At 54.3% G+C, this 20,269-nt stretch overlaps 9 protein-coding genes across 9 annotated transcripts; 6 read left to right on the plus strand and 3 right to left on the minus strand.

Annotated features, from left to right (window-relative positions):
- Positions 1-669: 669 nt before the first annotated feature.
- BO72DRAFT_228977 (SH3 domain protein) lies at positions 670-2,964 on the plus strand. The gene has a single exon (XM_040939836.1). The coding sequence runs from the start codon at positions 774-776 to the stop codon at positions 2,847-2,849; it is 2,076 nt and encodes a 691-aa protein (XP_040797636.1). The 5' UTR covers positions 670-773; the 3' UTR covers positions 2,850-2,964.
- Positions 2,965-3,642, plus strand: BO72DRAFT_228994 (uncharacterized protein). The gene has a single exon (XM_040939837.1). The coding sequence runs from the start codon at positions 3,080-3,082 to the stop codon at positions 3,422-3,424; it is 345 nt and encodes a 114-aa protein (XP_040797637.1). The 5' UTR covers positions 2,965-3,079; the 3' UTR covers positions 3,425-3,642.
- BO72DRAFT_451452 (OPT family oligopeptide transporter) lies at positions 3,643-6,490 on the minus strand. Its single transcript, XM_040945487.1, has 2 exons — positions 5,478-6,490; positions 3,643-5,419 (listed from the first exon to the last, which is right to left on the minus strand). The coding sequence occupies exons 1-2, from the start codon at positions 6,342-6,344 to the stop codon at positions 3,860-3,862; spliced, it is 2,427 nt and encodes an 808-aa protein (XP_040797638.1). The 5' UTR covers positions 6,345-6,490; the 3' UTR covers positions 3,643-3,859.
- Positions 6,491-7,477: 987 nt separating this feature from the next.
- On the plus strand, positions 7,478-8,707 carry BO72DRAFT_480044 (putative oxidoreductase,short chain dehydrogenase; the record flags this gene model as incomplete). The annotated part of the gene is made up of 3 exons (XM_040947608.1): positions 7,478-7,586; positions 7,668-7,798; positions 7,878-8,707. 3 exons carry the CDS (start codon positions 7,478-7,480, stop codon positions 8,703-8,705), a joined length of 1,068 nt encoding a protein of 355 aa, XP_040797639.1.
- A 317-nt stretch (positions 8,708-9,024) lies between these two features.
- Positions 9,025-9,382, plus strand: BO72DRAFT_499791 (uncharacterized protein; the record flags this gene model as incomplete). Its single annotated transcript, XM_040948864.1, has 2 exons — positions 9,025-9,250; positions 9,303-9,382. The coding sequence occupies 2 exons, from the start codon at positions 9,025-9,027 to the stop codon at positions 9,380-9,382; spliced, it is 306 nt and encodes a 101-aa protein (XP_040797640.1).
- Positions 9,383-9,485: 103 nt separating this feature from the next.
- BO72DRAFT_488789 (ankyrin) lies at positions 9,486-12,181 on the minus strand. Its single transcript, XM_040948056.1, has one exon. It carries the CDS (start codon positions 11,967-11,969, stop codon positions 9,822-9,824), a length of 2,148 nt encoding a protein of 715 aa, XP_040797641.1. The 5' UTR covers positions 11,970-12,181; the 3' UTR covers positions 9,486-9,821.
- A 424-nt stretch (positions 12,182-12,605) lies between these two features.
- Positions 12,606-13,200, minus strand: BO72DRAFT_530818 (uncharacterized protein; the record flags this gene model as incomplete). The annotated part of the gene is made up of 2 exons (XM_040950320.1): positions 12,606-12,692; positions 12,763-13,200. 2 exons carry the CDS (start codon positions 13,198-13,200, stop codon positions 12,606-12,608), a joined length of 525 nt encoding a protein of 174 aa, XP_040797642.1.
- Positions 13,201-15,242: 2,042 nt separating this feature from the next.
- Positions 15,243-17,048, plus strand: BO72DRAFT_347611 (putative alpha-1,3-glucanase; the record flags this gene model as incomplete). Its single annotated transcript, XM_040940675.1, has 1 exon — positions 15,243-17,048. A coding segment is annotated over one exon (1,806 nt), but the record flags the coding sequence as incomplete, so codon positions are not given.
- A 1,888-nt stretch (positions 17,049-18,936) lies between these two features.
- On the plus strand, positions 18,937-20,175 carry BO72DRAFT_451456 (uncharacterized protein). The gene is made up of 2 exons (XM_040945488.1): positions 18,937-19,268; positions 19,356-20,175. The coding sequence occupies exons 1-2, from the start codon at positions 19,111-19,113 to the stop codon at positions 20,155-20,157; spliced, it is 960 nt and encodes a 319-aa protein (XP_040797644.1). The 5' UTR covers positions 18,937-19,110; the 3' UTR covers positions 20,158-20,175.
- Positions 20,176-20,269: the final 94 nt, after the last annotated feature.

The raw sequence follows: 20,269 nt of genomic DNA on the forward strand, positions 1-20,269 counted from the left end.
GGGTAAAGGAAGAGATTACCGTCACGAAACCAGGGACGGTAATCTGCTCTTACCAATGAGACACCAGATGTGCCTGAGTGCAGCGGGGATCCCGCATCAAATTGCACCATGAAAGGTTAGTTGAAAGTTAAGCAGTACTGGGTGATACACGGGCTGATTGGGCCATCCCCCACTCAATTTATACTTTGGCCTTCATTTCGGTTCTTTTGGTTTGTCCCGCCGCTCGTCTGCGCCGATTGTAATTAGATTAGCCTCGTATCTCGCTCAAACCCGTGGTTGCCAATGTCCTCGGACTCTTTTCTCTCTTTCCTCTTCTTCTGTTTTCATACCTTCAATCATCTTCTTTAGTCTCTCCTTTCTTCTTCTTTTCACCTTCCCCCCTGTACACTCTGCGGCCTGGAAGCTGTCTGTCCTTCGTTTTGTCCATTTTGACCGGGTGTGGCCCAGCCCCGCTCCCGAGTATACTGTACATCGGCTGTTTCTCAGCCTTCCATTCCTTCCAATCCACACATTCCTGAACGCGCTTTGTCTTCCTTCTCTGCATTCCGTGGCTGGATTTGAGTGATCTGGCTGACGAACTGAAGAAGCAATTCGCGATTCTTTTTGGTCTGGCACCTGTTTTCGGGCTAGTACCCTTTCACTCTTTTCTCTTAGTTTGACATTGATCAAACCCCGCCATCTTTGCATAGGACGATATTTCCAGCAAGTCGCGACAATCATTATCATCACAACACTACACACACCCAAGCCACAGCATAACAACACCTTCCATCATGGTGCATGCGCATGCGCATGCGCATCGTGACCATGTCGCCAATCTCCACGCGCGAAACCCCGACAACGATGTCACCGTGGTCTATGTCACTCTATCTGCAGACTTCGATGGGCCTATTGGAGGGTATGTGACCATGTCACAAACTTCCTCGGACAAAAGCGACAAGGCAACCGCCGGTCTAGGTGCCCCGATTCAGCAGACTCGGTCCTCTTCGAAGGAGGAAACAACCACGATCCAGACAAGCGAGAAGACGAAGGTCGAAGCCACAGCAACCGCCACGAAGGACTCTGATCGCCAATCCACCACCACACAGAAGGCAGAGCAGACGACTCACGCATCGGAGACAGCGATTACTGAACAGGTTCACACATCGACGGCCCAAACTACATTTCAAACCAGCTCCTCTTCCTCGACTTCGGCTATTACTGGATTAGAGGATGCTGCTGTCACTGCATCGTCCACAAGTGTTCCCGCAGCATCGGCCTCTCCCACGGCTATGCCTGCTTCGCAAGGCCTTACTGGTGGTGCGAAGGCAGGAATCGCTATCGGTGTGATAGTAGCAGTCGGTGCGATTGCAGTTTTCATCCTCCTCTGGCTCCGCAAGAAAAAGCAAGGTCAGCACATTCAGGAAGTCGAACGTGAGAATGAGAAGTACGTGCGCCAGGATGATATCGCACCCCCTCCCCCTCCGAAGCCGGAATCTGTGACCTCGCCCAGTCCGCCCCAGCTCAACATTCGCCCTGTGACTCAATTTGCACCCTTCGCATCGGATTTCGCGTCGAACAGTGGTGCGGCTGGACTCTCTGTGGGTGGCAGTCTCGCACCCGTTGCTGAATCTGCTGTTGTCAGTCGCTCTCTCACGGATCATCCTTCGCCGCCCCAAACACCAAAGTCCAGCTCTCATGGTTCAGATCCATTTGGCGACCCTGTCAACCCCTTCAGCAATGGTGCGGAAGCCCCATCTCCTCTCGCCTCGAGCACTGCACTTAGCATTGCATCTGCACCTGTCCCACAAGCTACCGAGGAGGCCGCTTCTACTCCAGAAGAGACAGCTGCTACTGCGGAGACCGAGCAGATTTCACCAGTTGTGAGTGCCGCTGAGTCGGAACCGGTTGCTGAAGACGCCATCGTTACTGGGGTTGCGGCCGCAGCTGCTGTCGTTGGCGTTGCAGCTGTAGCTACTTCTACGTCGAAAACACAAGAAGAGCAACTGCCCGTGTCTCTTGAAGACTCCGAAACAGGTCCCCAAGCTATTTCCCAAGAGGCCGTCCTAGATGGTACTCCCACCGCTGCTACTCCAAGCACACCCGTCACTGTTCCTGTCGCCGCCCCTGGACCACGCCCTCCGCCTTCCGGGCCTGCTCCTCCTCCACCAGGAAACGTGCATCGCGTGCAAATGGACTTCAACCCTTCAATGGAGGATGAGTTGGAACTTCATTTCGGTCAGCTTGTCAGACTTTTGCACGAATATGACGACGGGTGGGCTCTATGCACTAGACTTGATCGATCGCAACAGGGTGTTGTCCCTCGATCATGTCTATCTTCGCGGCCTCTGAAGCCCAGACCCCCTCCAGGTCCTGGAGCTCGTGGCCCGCCGATGGCAGCGCCCAATCGTCCTATGCCCCCTAGGCCCACCACGCCATCGTCCAACTTCAATCCTCCGGTGCCTCGGCCACAGTCGCCTGCTCGTCCGATGTCGCCTGGCCAGCCCAGCTACGCCGGTCCCGGTCCTATGCCACTGCGTCTCCCCAACCAGCGTCCCATGTCCCCTGCTCAGGGACCACCTGCTCCCAGATCATTCTCGCCGGGGCCAGGCCCTAGACCGATGGCACCCAGATCAATGAGCCCTGGACCTTACGGTCTTCCAGGGATGCAGAAGCCTTCCATGCCGGCAAGCCAGCGGTCACGAAGCAACAGTACGGGTGCTGCTATGGGGCCCAACCCTCGCCAAGGCGGGTTTCCGGGTCCGAGTCCCTTAGGAGGTCCGATGATGCCACCAGTGTCCACCATTCCCAGGGCCACACCGACCGTTGTCGAAAGCCCGATCTCGGAGACTGGCAACCGCGAGTGGTGATTGCCTTGCTCAACTCGGCCTGAACAAACGGAGTCACAGCTTGGTTGACTTCTGCGATACGCGCATAATACACGCCACTATGCTGGAAGCCTGGACATAGCTTCAGCTGCAGTACACATCCCCTTTACCTTTTCACCTTGTCACTTATTTTCTATTCTTGAACCCCCACTTTTTTTTACCTTTCTCCTGAACAGATATGTCATCATGATTTCTTCCCCAGGTACGCTTCTATGGAGATGATACAAGATACCCACCCCACCCCCCCGGTTGCCGTCCACACTCACAAAGACTACTGCGTACTCTTTTTTTCTTTTCGAGAAAGGACATGGGAATCTGGAGTGATTCGATGTGTGAAATGCGTGATACGATATGTCTGGATACCATTTTGGATTCAAACCCGGGCTGTCCAACGCTTCTCGGTTCTAATCTTTTCTACTTTTTTTCTCGCTATGCTATTCCAATATACCACTTGCTTCTCGATTCAGCCTCTCTCAACCCGTACAGTCTTTTCTATCTTTGACTCTCACAAGTATATCGAGACGAATTTATCTAACTTCCCGCTATTCTGGCCTTAAGTTTGATGTCTGCTGCTCTGCACGAATAATGGTCTTCCTTTCGAGTTTATTGCCGTGCGTGCTGCATGAGACAAAACGGGGGTAGAGGCACCACGACGAGCAAAATATGGAGGAAAAGGTACAATCTAATCACACTACTTTTTTTCCCGAAGAAAATGTCCTCCTGTAAGTGAATGTTTAGTGTGTGTTGACATGTATGTAATGTTTGAAGTGGATGTGTACAAGTACAGTTCAACCCGGAGCGGAGTTGCAGCTGATGCTGAACCTAGCTTAGAAAAGATCAAGTCTGAGAATTGCCATTTCTCTCGTTCCAAGAAGAACTCTTCACGGTCAAAGTAGGAAAATTCTCTTGTCTATAGGTAGTTGTATGTACCAGAGAAAACCGAGCCCGGCGGGGCTCGGCTTGTCTATAGTTCTCCGATTTATAATCTAATTTTAAAGATGAGGCACCTTGCCGCTCGCGAGCAGGAGGTTCACAATGCTGATGATACCTTCCCCGAGGATCAGGCCGGATGCCAGAACGACGACGGTCGAGGACGCCGCGTCCGCATCCGCGTCCTTGCTGGCTTGTTCAGCAGATCTTGTTCCTGGCACGCCGGGGGGTCCGCCATCCGCAGCATCCGGGGCGGTCGAGTGATCCGCGTCAGGATGGCTGACAGCAGCAGCAGCAGCAGCGTGGCGACGGGCCCACCACCAGGCGATCAGGCCTCCGATGGCGCGCGCCAGGGTGAAGGAGGGGACATTGAAGATGCCGACGGCGACGGCGATGCCGCCGGGGATCCAGTCGCGCCAGGGCGTGGTGACGCCGCGTTGGCCGGCGTTGGCGACGGGGGAGGCGGCGACGATGCGCAGGATGGTCACGGCGACAAAGACGACGCCGGCGACCAGAGAGGCCTGCCAGGCCATCGGCGGGAGGCCCTGGCCGGTGACCAGGCGGGCCGTGAAGATCCAGACGTAGGCGGTCGGCGTCTGGAACATGGGGCCGGGGACCTCGTAGACGCTCACGTACATCTTGTAGACCGCGGTGGAGAGCACCGCACCGATCAGGCTGCCGATCATCTGGCCGTAGAACTGCGCCTTGGGGCTGGCGCCCAGGAGGTGGCCGGTCTTGAGGTCCTGCATCATGTCTCCGGCCTGCAGGGCGCCGGACTCGGAGACGGCGCCGGCGAGGAGATTGGTGACGAGGGCGGTGCGGCGGGAGAAGTGCGAGGCCGGGGTCGCGAGCGAGAAGATGAGCTGGGTCAGCTTGCTGATGCCGGAGACCGGGTTCAGATCGGTCTCGCCCAGAGCGCGAACACCCATGATGGAAAGAAGGACTGCCAGTAGTGTGGCAAGACTTGATAGGAGGGGCGACATCAAGTCGCCGAACACGATGTGCATGCAAACCACGTTCAGGATCAACGTCAACGGTAGTAATATAAGTACCGTGCGGGTGGAGATAAGCTGCGAGGGCGGCGCATCTTCTTCGTTGTCGTCGCTGGTTTTCGGGCGACTCTCGAGGGGCGGAAAGAGACGGCTTTGGTAGGATGATTCTTCGGTGATAGGGCTTAGGGCAGAATAACTGACATACGAATGCTGATGCGAGCGGGATGTTGCTGCTTCAAGAAATAGGCAACGTGCGACACGACTGGAAAGCACTTTGTCTTTCACTTGGGGAGCGTACGACAAGAGTGGCCGAACCACCAGCCAGCCGAGACTGACGATGGAATCTGCAAGCATGATAGCCAACGATATCCACACAATCCACGCCTTGCTTCCGTCTTCCCAGCTGTCCACAGGGCCGGGAGCCCAGCCACGAGCTTTCGCAAGCGGCGACAGTATACCCCAGCCCAAGACAGCCCCGAAGAGCATGTGCATGCAGGTGGAAGGACCCATAATGATGCCCTGGCCAACGTAGGCGGGCGATGGGTTGAGGGTCCACAGCCAGTTCCGTGCGAGGTAGAGACCAAGAATAGGAATGTCGCGGACTTGAGGAACAAAGTATGAAAACAAAGTCTGGGGATAACTGTGTCAGCTGGAAGATCGAATCGCACACGGAAGGCTAAACCCTTACATATACGCCGGACACGACAAACGCACCCACCAAGAGACGCATCTTCGCTCTCCAATCTTCCCTATCTCTTGCTAGATCGGCCGGGTCATCTTTTGCGAGAATGTCGTCATTCTCCGATTGTTGCGCCAACAAAGGCGCCTCGGATTCCTCTCGGAACCTTTGTGCCTCACCCGCTTCACTAGCTTGGGCCTCTGTTTTCTCACTGCGCCAGCCGCCACCGTGCAGCACCTTAAGCATCAGTGCCGATGCTGTACCGCTGGGGAACTTCAACTTCTCCCGCACGATGACTTCTTTCCTCAAGGGGACGGCGAAGACAACGCCAAACAGGCAGACCCCGAGACTCCAGAGCACCAGTTTTCCGAAACCAAGCTTGAGCGGACCCCCCTCTCCTGTACCACCGTCCCCCGATGGACCATCTGGTCCGTCCTTGATCAGGAATTCCAACGCAGGAACCACACCCACAAAGCCGCACCCGAGTGGCATGGTACCGACCGCGCCCGCAACCGTTTGTATGAGGACATTTTCGATGGGGGTGAACGGGTAGGACAGGTATTTCGAGAAGACTTTGAAGACCGAGAAGCCGATCAGGGCCGAGGGCATGGCCATTGTACTGATCCATCCCGTCTGCAGGCCGAAGTAGGTGTTCGAGAATGTGATCAAGACGCCAATGAGGATCCCGACCAGCAAGGAGCGGATTGTGAAGCTCTCCGCGAAAATCTCAGACGACTGTTGTCGGTGAAGTTTGGGATTCGAGCTATCAGCCCCAAATCTGCTGGGATCACCATCGGCATTCGTGGATGGGATCGACGAGACCTCTGGGGCCTGGCGATATGGGCCGGAGGCATTGGGGGAGGCATCGCCCGCCATGTTGATGGTTTGGTAGTTCATGCGGTGCAAGCACGCCCAAAGTTCATTCCCAAGTCCAACACGCTGTATTCAACCTTCTTCCATGACCGTTAAACAGGAGAGAAGCCGCTGGCCATGTTGCGAACGAGGAAAAAAAATGGATGATGGGATGGATGGAAGGGAAGGAGGAGATAAGGCGCGAGGATTGGATTGATAATCGGGGTAAAGAAGCACAGACCGCCACTTGCAATGACGCGATATGACTAAGCCACGATAAGGTAAGATAACTAGGCTCTTCTTCTCTCCTTTGGGAAAGCAACTGAAGCGACTAACTGCTTCACTACAAATCCCGGACTTAATACGCACAATCTGCCCTTACTGCGCGTGTGTGCTCTTGATCTGGAAATGCTTGCCCGCTCTCTTAGGGATCAGAACGAAGTACCCCCATCAAGCGCCATCAGGGCGGCCAGCTGAGGACCGGGGAACTTGGCAATAGGGCTGAAACAGAGCCGGTAGATCCCCACCCAGACCATATGGCTCAGGAGGAGGAAAGGGATTCTGGTTAAGAGCGAGCTAGCATACAACAAAGTTGAACACTAAAGACGACCTAGAACTAATCGAATATGTCCTCCTACCCATCTAGCAATACCTGTCATCGAGGTAGCAGGGTGGCGCCAGCTAGAAAGGCCACCATAACTAAGCCTTAGACCAACCCTAATATCTGTCTCTGTTAGCTTGTCCTGTGCACAGCAGTAAGTACCCTGTAGTACTGTACCAAGCCACAAGATACTGACCGTACAGTCAGCACTTTAACAGTTCTTTGACATAGCTTTCACCTCACCATTCTTTCTGATCGTATGCAAACAAGCAAACGAAGCCCTTACTCGGTTTATTTATACCCATCAACAACCCCAGAGCTCTAAGTTAAAACATAGTGGTGCAAGATCCTTTCCATGGCACATCTCACACCTGCCCCGGGTTTAAACCAACAGTGGGGAGCTTATCCCCGCATCTCATCACACCACACCCAGCCAAGCAACCGGAGATAAGTCTACGCAACCGACTCAGACAGATTGCATGCGTGTCTTTCTGCCTAGCGCTTAGAAATCGTCTCGCCTGACTTACAAATCCATCTGAAGCTCGAGCTCCCCAAAATGGGGGAGCTATCACCTAGCCCTAGCTGGCTTTCCCCAGTTTCTTCCTCCACATTAGACCAAACACTTGATCTAGAGATTCAACCCCTAGCCACATATAGTGTAGAAAGTACTCAGCGATGGCACCTTTTACCGGCCTACGGGCCGCATTGACCCAGATTTACCCCCCAAAGCCCGTTTTTCACCGAAGCCGATGTCCCCGCCGGCTCGTTACAGGGCCGGGTGTATATCGTGACCGGTGGCAATGTGGGGATCGGTCTGGAGCTGGTCAAGATCCTCTATGCCGGTGGCGCTACAATCTACATAGCCTCTCGTTCCAAAGTGAGCATGCGCAAAGCTATCCCGTTGCATACCTACAAAACAAACTCTGATTGTCTCTCTCATCAACTGCCGTGCACAGGCCAAAGTCGAGGCCGCCATTCAAGCCATCACAAGCCCGTCATCCAACACCCCAACCACCAGCGGCAAACTCAAGTTCCTGCATCTGGACCTCAACGATCCAAAGACCGTGACAGCCGCGGCCGCTAGCTTCGCGGAGCAGGAGTCCAAGCTGGATGTGCTGTGGAACAACGCCGGCACGGGCGCCAACACGGTCCCTCTCGGCGAACGCACCGCGCAGGACTTCGAGCTGTTCATCGGCCGCCACTGCATCGCGACCCTGCTCTTCACCCACTTGCTTCTCCCGCAACTCCGCGCCGCCGCTGCGGTCGCCTCCCCCGACAAGGGCCAAACGCGCGTGATCTGGACGTCGAGTGCGCTGGCGGAGGTGGGCTCGCCGCCCAACGGCATCGACTGGGCGGTCATCGACCAGGGGACCAACAAGCTAGCGCAGAACTACGGGGTGTCGAAAGCGGGCACCTGGTTCCTCAGCCGGGAGTTCGCGCGGCGGTACAAGAAGGATGGGATTGTCAGTGTGTGCTTGAACCCGGGCTACCTGAAGACGGCATCGTTCAACGGGACCCCGGCCCTCGTCATGTTCATCATCAACCGGCTCATGCTCTCGGAGTCTATCTACGGGGCGTATACGGAGCTGTTTGCGGGGCTGTCGCCTGAGGTCACGCTCGAGAACAGCGGGGCGTATATCATCCCATGGGGACGCGTTCGACCGGACTCGGCCACGGGGCGGCAGGATCTGATCAAGGCGGGTGCCTCCACGGAGGAAGGGGGATTGGGGTATGGAGCGAAGCTTTGGGAGTGGTGCGAGAAGCAGTGGGCTCCGTATGTCTGAGGACGGGGGGCGGCGGCGAGGGAGGGAGGGAGCTACTCCGTAGGCGTGCTGGCCATTTGAACGCGGAGTTACCAAGTTTATAATATTCATCCAACCTTCTACTGTTGATAGAGAAAGAACAAAAGCACAGGTACCCTCACCACGTCAGTCCATAAAGTGACATAGTTCTATTTCCGAATGATAATTCATCAACCTAGAGTCGAATGGACTCGACTCTAATAAGATCCTGCAACAAACATCCATCATACCACCGAAACCCAACCCTGCAACGCATCAAAAGCACCGCGAGAGCAGAATCAAGCAGACCCTAACCATCAACATGTTGATTCTCCTTCTTCTTTTGAGCCGCCATTTCCGCGATCTCCCCTTCATCAAGGTTGCAAATGACATCCAGGGCATCCTCCTTAAGGACCTCGAGGACTGTCGCATTACCGTTGGAGCCATCAACGATGTCATCCTCCACATCACCGCCGATGTGATATCGCGCCCACACTGCATCGCCACACCTCCCATCGCGGATGGCATCCCAGAACCGCAGATAAGCCGTAGGCTCGTGTTTCTTCTTTCCTGTTTCCTCTTCTTCTCATGGTTCGATAGTTTACGTCTTTAGCACCGCGCTGGTAGGAATATCGTCATATTGCCTCTTTCTAATCTATCAACGGGACAAATATAAGTAGCCTATTTGTGTATAGGTAAACTGGTTTACTGTTATTCCTATTTACTTACCCTATGAGGGTACCACCACTTTTTTAAGGACAGCACGTAAATCATCTGTGTATACTCTAGAATACTTCTAAATTACTTATAGAAGATATATCTGGGAATGCTAGTTAGTTTTAGATTATACCACATTGCCTCGATTACATCTCGCAAATTGACCTCTGGGCCAACTTGGTCACCTCTTTGGATGTTCGGGTTCTGGATTATGTCAATGATGGACGTCATTGCCATGACAACTGTGTGCCACAGTTCAGCGGGGGACTCCGTCCACCCGCAACCAGGCGTTTCTTTCCATCGTGATGGTGAGTCATTCATTCAGTTATCCATATCCTGGGTACCTTTCTCACTGTTACCACCAATGTGAGGCAGAGCCTCCAGCACATACAGGAAGCGAGTTCAAACAGGGTACCGCACTCGCCACGAGTGCTGTGTGATGACCCGGACATGCTTCCAATTCTGGCGCTCGCGCGCACGATGGTCCGCCCACCTGAACAGATGTTTTACCACCGACCACGGCTCACGGCGTGCCTCCAACTCCTGAAAGATCATGACGTCAAGCTCAGGGTGCTGACCGATGAGGCGGATGTTAAATCCCGAGAGGGTGTCGTAGCGCGTGGCCTGCGGGAGGCTTTGGGGCGGCAACAGAGTGGCACCGCGCTCGAGCAGCATGCGCGAGCGCACGCGAAAGCGTTCCGACTCGCCATACAGGTGATAATGCCGGGCCACACTCTGCAGCGCGGTTGTGTAGGCGATCGTCTCATCGATGTCTAGACCGGCCTGCAGAAGGAGATCCAGAGTGGCCGCGGCGTCCTCATCGGCCGCCTTTGTGAGTGCCGCAAGGCTCAGGAGATGGACCTTGGGCGGCGGCGACTGGGCACCTCGGACTGGCAAAAACCCTCGATCCAGCAGCCACTGCAGAGCCTCGACCTGCGCGGTCTCCGCGGCAATCCCGAGAGCTTTCTCGCAGATGGAAGGGTCCAGATGGCCGGGCGAGAGCAAGGAATCCCATTTACCGGTATTGAGGAGAAGCTCGAGAACCGCGCGGCCGCCGCGGACGGCTTCGTGCAACAGGTTGGAGCGAGTCAAGTGGAGCGAGAGATCCAGATCCTCATCGATAAGCATCTGGACGACGACCGTCCGGCCGGATCTTAGGACATGGGCAATGACTGAGTACTTCATGCTGTCAGCAGCGGTAGGGTCAGCCCCGGCGACGAGCAGGCGGCGGAAGATGCTCTCGAATGGGATGGCATGCTTCAGCGCCGGAGCTACAAGGTGATCCAAGTTGTGACTTCGATCCTGGTCGTTTGGGTTTACCCCGGCGCGCAGAAAGAGAGAGACCATGGTATCTGAACCGTGGACAATGGCCTGGATGAAAGGATTCCGGTACTCCCGTGTCTGCGCCGGCAAAACCTCAGCACTATGCGCGAGGAGTACCTCGACCACCTCGACGCGAGCTCGGGCGGCAGCCCAGCAAAGAGCCGTCGGTAGTTCGTCCCACCGCGTTCGAATCAGACTCAATCGAGCATTGGGATCGTACTCATGGTTCTCAAGCAGGTCCCGAATTAGGGACGTATATCCAAGGCCCGCAGCCACGCATAAGAGTACACCCTTATCGGATGGGTGACTCGTCCTCGCTGCATAGTCCCATTTCTTTAGAAGCAGGGCGACTACCTCGTCGTGCCTTAACCATCCGCTCCACCCGAGGGGACAGATGGCCGCGTGATGCCGCGCCGACGGCCCCAAAGTGTGGCAAGTCAACCGTGTAATCACATCCTCCTCGAGCAGGCAGCGAACGCTCTCGACGTGCCCCCTCCCCGCTGCCCAACACAGGGCAGAGCAGCCGTTCGGTTGGGTCACGGTGGGGTCAGCGCCCTGTTGCATCAAGAACTGTAGAACCTGCAGATGACCGTGCGCCGCGGCTAACATGAGCGGGGTCATTTGACTGCGATTCTGGACCTCGAGATTCGCTCCCGCCTCGACTAGCAGGTGTACGATGGCTAGATGCCCCCCTTTGGCAGCCGCCATCAACGGCGTTCCTTCACCCGGATCCGCTGGATGATCGACATGGTACGGCCGCGGGAGGTGATTCACGAAGAAGCGAACGAGGCTCTCATGACCATTCTGGGCGGCCAGCAGCAGCAGACTGCCGGGATATTTGCCATATCTCTCATGACAAGGATTCATCCATCCCCACGTGCGACGAATATTGACCCTACAGTGTTCATACAAGTACCACACAATGTCCTCGTGGCCTTCGACCACCGCCAGCGCCATCGGTCGCCATTCAATCTCGGCATCGCCGCACTTTTCTGCCGAGGCGCCGGCCTCAAAAGCTCGTTGCACGGTCGCCAGGATTCCATGTTGGACCCCCCAGCCTAACGCCGAGCCTTTCCCATGGCGCACATTGTGTCGGTACAGCATCGGGTTCCCAAAATGGTAGAAAGCCCTATGGGTACGAGCGAGAGCATTTATGTCACTCTCATATTCAAGCCAGCTCGCAATCTGCTCAAAAATCTCAAGAGGTAAGATTGAACTTGAAGCCATCAGAATTGTTGTTGAATCAAATTTCGAAGGGTTCGAATGGCCCGGTGGAGCTGAGGTTGAAGAGCACGCCACGCCTTTGGTGCTAGAGACGCTCGGGATGGAAGCGGGACGGGATTAATTCAATAGGTACTACCTTAGTTTTAACATTGAAATACCGAAAGAAACTACGTGGTTGGTTGGTCGGTCGGTCGGTCGCTTGCTGACTAAAGAACATTGTGCTTTGTTCATCCCTGCCAAGGTTTTGATTGAGGGCAGGTAGGAGTTAGGGTTAGAATACTTAGAAAGCTCATAGGAGAAAACACACGAGTCCCCAATGTGTACTGAATTACATATTTGGAGAATCACTGCCCTACACAAGGGAATTTACTGCTTGCTGGAGCTTAAGCAATGTGACGTATTCTCCCCTTGATGAGCAGGATTTCTCACCACAGTAGCATTTTACCAACACACGGCCAACACTTATGTACAGCACATACATGAAAGAATTCCCCATGTCATTGCTAAGACCAATATCCCAGCTCCATCTGACTAGGGTCGCTGTTTTTTGGGGCTTTCCTGGCTTGACAACTTGACTAGACCCCGTGCTTCGGACGAGTGTCCATGATGGACCTGCAACCTCCCCCCCCCCCCAGATATCTACCTTGCATGCCCATGTTGGTGGTGACTGCCGGCATAGCGCTTATGCTTTCTGAGATGTTCAGCATCGATAGTAGCACCAGGTGTCTAGAAGTTAGGATCGGATCAGATTAGCAATGACCACTAATGCTTCAAGCCCAAGAGAGATAGAACTTACTACTGATGCCTCGTGTGATGAAGGAACTGCCGCATGGGATCCCGAGAGACTTGCCATGGGCGAGCTGGACGACGGATTCATCGAGACCGAGGTCAGTCGGGATGCCGCTGCGTTGATCGTGGAGCTCAGGGGATCAGTATCTCCGCACACGCCGTAGGAAAAAGTCGGGTTGCTCGCGGTAGCCAGTGCGGGCCGGCGATACAGCTGACATTCGCCGGGCTCAGTGAACAGCCACGCCTGGCAACGCTCCCACTGACTGCACCGCGTAGCACAGTCAGACATCGACGGGAAGTTATAGCCAAATGTCAGGGGAGCGCTACTGAAAAAGGCAATGGTATCGTTCTGCACATTTTGGTCGCACGAGGAGGCCGCGGCAGAGACCGTGGGGAATCCGGTCGAGAGAAGTAGCCAGACGGTGCTGATGAGAGGGAACAACATCACGCCAGTGCTGAAGAGACACAATAGGGAAGAAAGAAGGATGGTCAACAGGGGCTTCGTCTCTGATAAGTTTCGTGTGATCTCAGGGGTCAGGCTAAGGAGCTGCGAAATTCCAGTCAACACGGAAGCGATGGTCTGCTGAGGTTTGGCCCCGAAGCCGAATCGGAATCATTTCCATCGGATTGTTGAACACTAACTTCAGATTAATCTGTTCTTTCGAGGACTGTAAAGCATGGACGCAGGCTAAGCTTGTGAGATGTCTCAATTGCCCGATGTCCGACCAAACCACTAGCTCACCTCACGATCTCGCTTGGAGATATGTGCCTCGGATCCTAAGCTTGTGACGCGGAGATCAAGCCACATCCGTAACTGATGAGATGCCATCCAGAGTTTCCCTGGAAGGGTGTTGGTGGGGAAAGGGCTGTTACTAGAACCGCTAACCATGGTCGGAAAGTCGGATAAGGTCTCTGATTCCTGGAAGAGACGGAGGTGATTCAGGAGACCCTTGTGATTAGGTCAGTGGATCAGATACAGATCAAGTCAACTGACTATGATTAATTAGCTTTACCCTTTCTCAAGTGATTGGTTTGCCTGAGAGAGCAAGATTCCTCCTTCTCCTGCTGCTGCTGCTGCTGCTGCTGTGGTTGCTATTTTTGATATTCTCCCTATTTTTCCATTTCTTATTGTTCTTTTTGTTAGAGTTCAACTCTCAACTTTTGGTCGAGAGTATCTGTCGGAAAATCCAGGCTTCTACTCCGTACATTCTTTGGATAATGCAACAGATTTAGGCACCAGTTTCATATCAGACGCCAAATTGCTTGTCTGCCGTCGGATGGGGACCCTTTAGCGAGGAGTCTAGTGACTACTAAGAAGCCTTGACCCATGGAAACCCTACCCAGAAGGCTAGAAAGTTATTTGAGCGACTCAAATTGGATAGGCGTTCGAATCTCATATTTCCTCTTTGAGGCTCGTTCAGCAAAAATCCCTCGCTGCGGTGGGTCAACTAACCCTAAAAAGAACAACCGCAGGTCAGTGTCCGGCAAATGTCTCCTCCGCCTATTATCACAAACTCTTAGTTTCAACTTGCTGAAATATGTCGATAGTGCGCACATGTATGATTATCAACCATAGATACAGCACGATTTCTGCTCTAATAAAAGTCAACTTTGTCTTCAATTGCTCAGATCCAGTCCGTTTCTTTCAACCGATCAGGCTTCAAGTCATCCCATCCCAGCCCTTTACCCTCGCTAGTGCGGTGAATGCAGGCGGAACAGGGCGAGCAGCCTACCAGTATGCTAACAATCCACTTGCTGACAGAACTAATTTAAGGTTAAATAGTTGCAGCAATTTGAGCCACTCTGTCTGGTCATCATAGTAGGCTTCCCTTTGCGAAGTGGATTTGTGTCATATCCGACGTAACTAGTATGTGGGCTTTTGGCCTCGTCCCGGACTTCGTCCTCGATATAGCTCCAGAGGCTGTGGTAATTTCGGACCATATGGAGTACCTGCCAAGGATATCGTTCGTTCAATTGCTTTTATCTCTGGGCTCAACGGACGAAATGGGCCCCGCGACCATCTTAGCTGGGCATGTGGCCCACTAGACTGATGATCCGAATGGTCGACTTTTTCAGAACTAGAGCAGGCACAACTAAGGGGTAAGAAGGCAATGAGGAAGATGACTGGGGTCGGTAGAGATATTTTGGTTTCAATCGAAAAGGGGGACACAACGGCAGGGAGGCCATAGAAGATGGAGGTGGTCGTTCAGCGCCGACAGCACATGTATAAAGGAAACGCCACAAGACCGAAGAAAGCTTCGTTGCAGTTCATTGCTCCCTCTCACACAGTGACCTAAACCATATGTCTAGCCATTCGCAATGAGGGTTATTCACCTGATTCTGGGGTGCCTCTGTGCATCCCAGGTGAGTGCCTATGCTGTCTTTGCCCACTTCATGGTAGGTTTTACCACTCACACCCCCCCACCCCTTCTTGATTGGTACATGATCACTTCAACCACCGAATAGCCATGATTGACTCGCTTCTAGGTGACAAACACGGCCAATTACACGCTAGAGGATTGGGAAGAGGACATCAGACTGGCCCGAGATGCATCAATCGACGCCTTTGCACTCAACATGGCATACGAGGATCCCACCAATGACATTGCCTTACCGCTAGCATTTCAAGCTGCGGCTAATGTAGAAGGCTCCTTTCAACTCTTCTTCTCATTCGATTATGCGGGGAATGGTCCCTGGTCCAAGGCCGTGGTGGCTGCACTGATCCTCCAATACAGCAGCCACTCGTCATACTATCTATACAACTCTCAGCCTTTCGTCTCAACCTTTGAGGGACCTGCAAATGCAGAGGACTGGACCACAATCAAAGAGCAAACAGGCTGTTTCTTTGTCCCAGACTGGTCCTCTCTCGGAGCCAAAGAGGCCCTAGAGGCCGGCGGGGGAGGCATCGTCGACGCCCTCTTTAGCTGGGCGGCGTGGCCCTGGGGACCACAAGACATGGACACCTATACGGATGCATCCTACCTGCAGTATCTCAACGAGAGTGGGCAGGCTCTTCCCTACATGATGCCGGTTTCTCCGTGGTTCTACACAAATCTACCGGGCTATAAGAAGAACTGGCTGTGGCGCGGTGACCATCTCTGGCATGACCGATGGTTGGAAGCCTGGTACCTGAGGCCGGACTTCATTGAAATTATTAGTTGGAATGATTATGGCGAGTCTCACTACATTGGCCCACTCCGAGATAATGCCATGGCAGCGTTTCAAATTGGTGAAGCGTCCTACAACTATGTGGCTGGAATGCCCCATGATGCCTGGCGTGACCTCCTGCCGTACGTGGCTGACACCTACAAGGACTCAATCGCCACGGTTTACACCGAAACCCTAGTGGTGTGGTATCGTGTGCAGCCGGTCTCGGCGTGTGGCACCGGGGGCACCACTGCCAACACAGCCAGCGAGCTGCAGCTTGAGTTCACCCCAGCCGAAGTACTGACGGATATGGTGTTCTTCTCTGCGCTCTTAGAAGATACGGCGGACATCGCGGTGACAATCGGTGGGGTGTCAGTGGAGGCCGTCTGGCGGAACGTTCCCAACGAGAAAGGTCCTCAGACGGGCCTGTACCATGGACAAGCTCCATTTGGTGGGCATACTGGGGAAGTGGTTGTTACCATTTCCAGGGATGGAACGACAATTGCCCAGGTGGCTGGTGAGACTATTAGCACCAGTTGCACTGACGGCCTCGCGAACTACAATGTGTGGACAGGCTCGGCCAAGGCGTCCACCAGCGTGAACGCCATCACCCCGGTTCTCCTAGACAATCAGGTGTGCATCAATGGCACCGGGGCAAACAACTTTGCTGGCCTGTGCGAGTTTGCTTGTATGTACGGTTACTGCCCCGTCAGTGCATGTACGTGCTTGGATATGGGGGTCCAAAAAACGCTACCCAATGCCACCGGTGTGCAGGGCTATCCACTCGAGGGTCTGGACGCCAGTTATAGTGGTCTCTGCAGTTTCGACTGTAACTACGGATTCTGTCCTGACACAGCCTGTGCCACCGTCTCGGCACCGCTGTCCGTGCCCACCGTCTCTGACTTTGATCCTCCGGCTTGCGTGTCAGGGACAGGGAGCGGCAACCTGGCGGGACTGTGCAGTTTCAGCTGTGCCTTCGGCTTCTGCCCTATCAACGCCTGTACATGTACCGGCCAAGGTGCTTTGACGGTCAAAAACCCAACCTCGTCGGACGTGGGAGTGGCCATTGACCCGGAAGATGAAGCTATCTATGGTCCACTGTGTGAATTCGCCTGCCAGCGCGGCTACTGTCCCGAAGGCGCCTGCAAAATCGCCTCAAGCTCTTCCTCTTCGTCCTCTTCTTCTTCGTCGTCATCATCATCGTCGGACACGGCCAGCGATGATGATGGCAACAACATAGTCTACATCGATCCCACTATCTGGGGAAGTCCATCACCCACTGTGAGCTGCGTACCCCCCTGTACCTTCATTTTGCCTCCCTACCCTATCAATCCCACAACCATTCATTGGCCGCCTGTCACCACGACATTCTACTCCAAGAATCCCGAGGACAATCAAACCTCTACTGTGACCTCGACCATTACCATTAGCGATTTCCCGGAGAGCGCAATACCATGGTGGCCAGTGACTGTTGGCGCAAACGATCCTAACACTACCACCTTTACTCCTGAGCAAAGCGTTACACCCCCAGCGACTGTGATAACTCTTGGACCCTGGGAAGCTCCCATTCCCCCCAGTGTGACCCCATACCCGACCTCAAATCCCTCCGCCACCAACAATCCTTCCTCCAGCAAGTCGTCTTCAACCTCGCACACGCCGGCCCTCATTGTCTTCCCCAGCACCTCTCATCCAGTGATCGTTCAGCCGCAGCCTACCGTCTCAATCGACTACCCACGCGTAACCCCACCAACCGTGCACTATACTCATGGCAGTGACAACGGACCCGCAGTCACGCCCTCATGTGCTGGGTGCGGGACCTACGACTGCGGGCCCTTTGGCTGCCCTGGTCAAGGATGCGGCTCGTTCGGCTGCAATGGCGGTTGTGGGACCTATGGGTGCCCGGGGTCCAGCGGATCGGCTGGCTGTGGGCTCAGTGGATGCAAAGGCGATTGTCCTCTGGAGGTGTGCGGCGGCCTGGGCTGTGAGGATGGCTCTTGTGGGGATACCGGTTGCCCTAACGGCGACTGCTCGATCTCCTCATGTGAGCCCACCACCGCGACCAATTGCGTCAAATACTGCACGGTGACTACCAATGCGGTGGCACTGGCAACAACGTCGTGCACATCATCTACGTGCTATCCCTTCGTCGGGTGCGACGCCACAGCGACTACCAGGACCGTGACCTCTACCAGCGACGCTGCCTGTCCGGCCTTCACTACCACCCCGCCTGCTACCGTTGGTGAGGACCGTTTCGAAGGCTGCAGCCCGTGTGCCTGGGCTGAAATGCCCCTGACGACCGATGAGACGGACTATAATCTGGAAAAGCGATATGCAGAGCCTACCGCTTACCGTGCCATGATGGAGCCCCCCTCACCCGAAAAGCGAGCAGCAAAGCCCAAATTCAATCCAATTACGTCCGCTACTATAGGCGGCTGCGCCTTGCCTACTCCCCTGACGCTGACATGGCTAGGGGGGCCCTCATTCCTGAAGAGTGCACTCAACAACAGACTTCAACCCAACCAGGAGAATATGCCCCGGTGGTACTCAAAAACAGTCGAGAATTGTGTCCCGACTGTGACACAGATCAGTGACCAGCTTATGAGTACCAACAGCAAGAATAGCCCGGGCAAAGCCCAGCAACCCACTAATGACCATGTTTGTGAGTTTTTCGAAGCAGTGCCACACTCAATTCCCTCTGCTCGATCTTTTCGCGCGTATTCCCTCGGTGGCGGTTGCTTTTTTCCTTGTGGACGCAACTCATGGTACTTGCAAGATTTCTAACCGCATTGCGCCACAACAGGGGAGCGTAATTGGTTCAATGCTTTCTGGACTTCCATCATCGCCCAGGAGAAATGGAACTGCGACCTAATGAACAGCGTGATGTTCGGCGAAGGGTGCTCGACCAATCTCCTACAGAAAGTCTTCAACGCGGTGGCGAACAATAAGGAATGGGACTTCATCGGTATGACTCATGAGGTCAATAGCGACTACAAAGGCTTGGTAAGTACCTTTCGATTACAACCGTCCGCCAACTCTCCCATTGTTGGTATCGAAGCGAGTGGCCGATAGAGCGGCAAAGAGGCGATTTGACGCGGACTTTTAAGTCCACCGAAAGCAGAGAGTTAACAAAATCCACCAGATCGGGAGCTACGAGTCCATCCCCGGCGTCAAAGACAATATACTCAAGAGGAACAGGATCTCGGCTACGATGCCGTGGGGTCCGGACAAAAATGAGATCGGGGTTCGACAAAAGCTAGCCACGAAGCTGAACTTCCTGGAAACGTTGGCGATGAGCTGTTATGTCTGGACGGAGCCGTGGCTGACCCCCGTGCTCGACTCGACCAACAACAAAGTCTATACTGAGCTGTAAGTTCGCGCCACACTTACCGTCCTACCTCGAGTCAAGTGAAAAAAGAAAAAAGAAGCTAAGGAATGTTCGCAACCCGAATCCAGTCTTGCAGTCGACGAGTATACCGCGGACAATAAAGAACTGGAAAATACTAACCTAGCTACCCTGTATCGAGACTTTATGACTGCTCGTATGGTGGACATGATGGAAGAGGGACTGAATACGGCGAACCTCATGGTCCAAAACCTGGACACGAGCTTCATCACTGCTGCGAGTGTTGCCACAGGGGCCGGGGATGATGGCATCTCAGAGCTCACCGCGTTACAGAAAGCATTCAACACTTTGGTCACGCAATTCGAGCTAAAATCCACGTCAGAACACGTATGTTCCAAATCCATCACCTTGAGTTGGACGAAGCTGGACAGCGCCAAACGCGACCTGGGCGATGAGATTTGCGAATTACCTACCACCACCACTTCATCGTCCAGCACGTCGAGAGCCACCACCACAACTACTACCACTGCCGCGCCGTCTCCCGACCCCACGGCACAAGTGGTGATCGCACTTGCCGAAGACGCCAGTTCCCTCACCCCTTTCAGTTGGCAGTTCTTCGATGTCGCAATTGGGGCAACTCTGGAAGCGTGCGACGGCACTGGTGAGATCTTCGCGCCCAACGACGAGGATAGCGACGGATATCCGTATCCGGATGGGGACTGGACGCTGGGCTTCAACGTCGACGGCATGAGTGGCTGCAGCTACTCCGGCACGAGCGACGGGCCTGGCACGTTGACCTGCCCCGCTCTGTCGGCCCCCGTGCAGTGCCAGACTGCAGGCAACAAGGACACCGTCTACTGTTATGGCGTGGACGTCACATCCATCACTCCGATGGTCGTGTGTTTGTGGTGATGAGGCGGCGCTCTCGATGGTGTGCATGTGCGTGTGGGTTTGTGTTTGTAAGGTACATAGATGTGCATAAAGTTTTGATGTTGTCGTATTATTTAGATGGAAAATCCAGTAC

The sequence above is a fragment of the Aspergillus fijiensis genome (assembly GCF_003184825.1).
Source record: "Aspergillus fijiensis CBS 313.89 unplaced genomic scaffold BO72scaffold_57, whole genome shotgun sequence".
NCBI lineage: Eukaryota > Fungi > Ascomycota > Eurotiomycetes > Eurotiales > Aspergillaceae > Aspergillus > Aspergillus fijiensis.

Coding starts and splice junctions, on each gene's coding strand:
- BO72DRAFT_451452 (XM_040945487.1), bottom strand. CDS start 6,344: ATGGCGGGCGATGCCTCCCCCAATGCCTCCGGCCCATATCGCCAGGCC. Junction 5,420..5,477: donor TTGTCGTGTCCGGCGTATAT/GTAAGGGTTTAG, acceptor AGTTATCCCCAG/ACTTTGTTTTCATACTTTGT.
- BO72DRAFT_451456 (XM_040945488.1), top strand. CDS start 19,111: ATGCCGTGGGGTCCGGACAAAAATGAGATCGGGGTTCGACAAAAGCTA. Junction 19,269..19,355: donor AACAAAGTCTATACTGAGCT/GTAAGTTCGCGC, acceptor ACCCGAATCCAG/TCTTGCAGTCGACGAGTATA.
- BO72DRAFT_228977 (XM_040939836.1), top strand. CDS start 774: ATGGTGCATGCGCATGCGCATGCGCATCGTGACCATGTCGCCAATCTC.
- BO72DRAFT_488789 (XM_040948056.1), bottom strand. CDS start 11,969: ATGGCTTCAAGTTCAATCTTACCTCTTGAGATTTTTGAGCAGATTGCG.
- BO72DRAFT_228994 (XM_040939837.1), top strand. CDS start 3,080: ATGGAGATGATACAAGATACCCACCCCACCCCCCCGGTTGCCGTCCAC.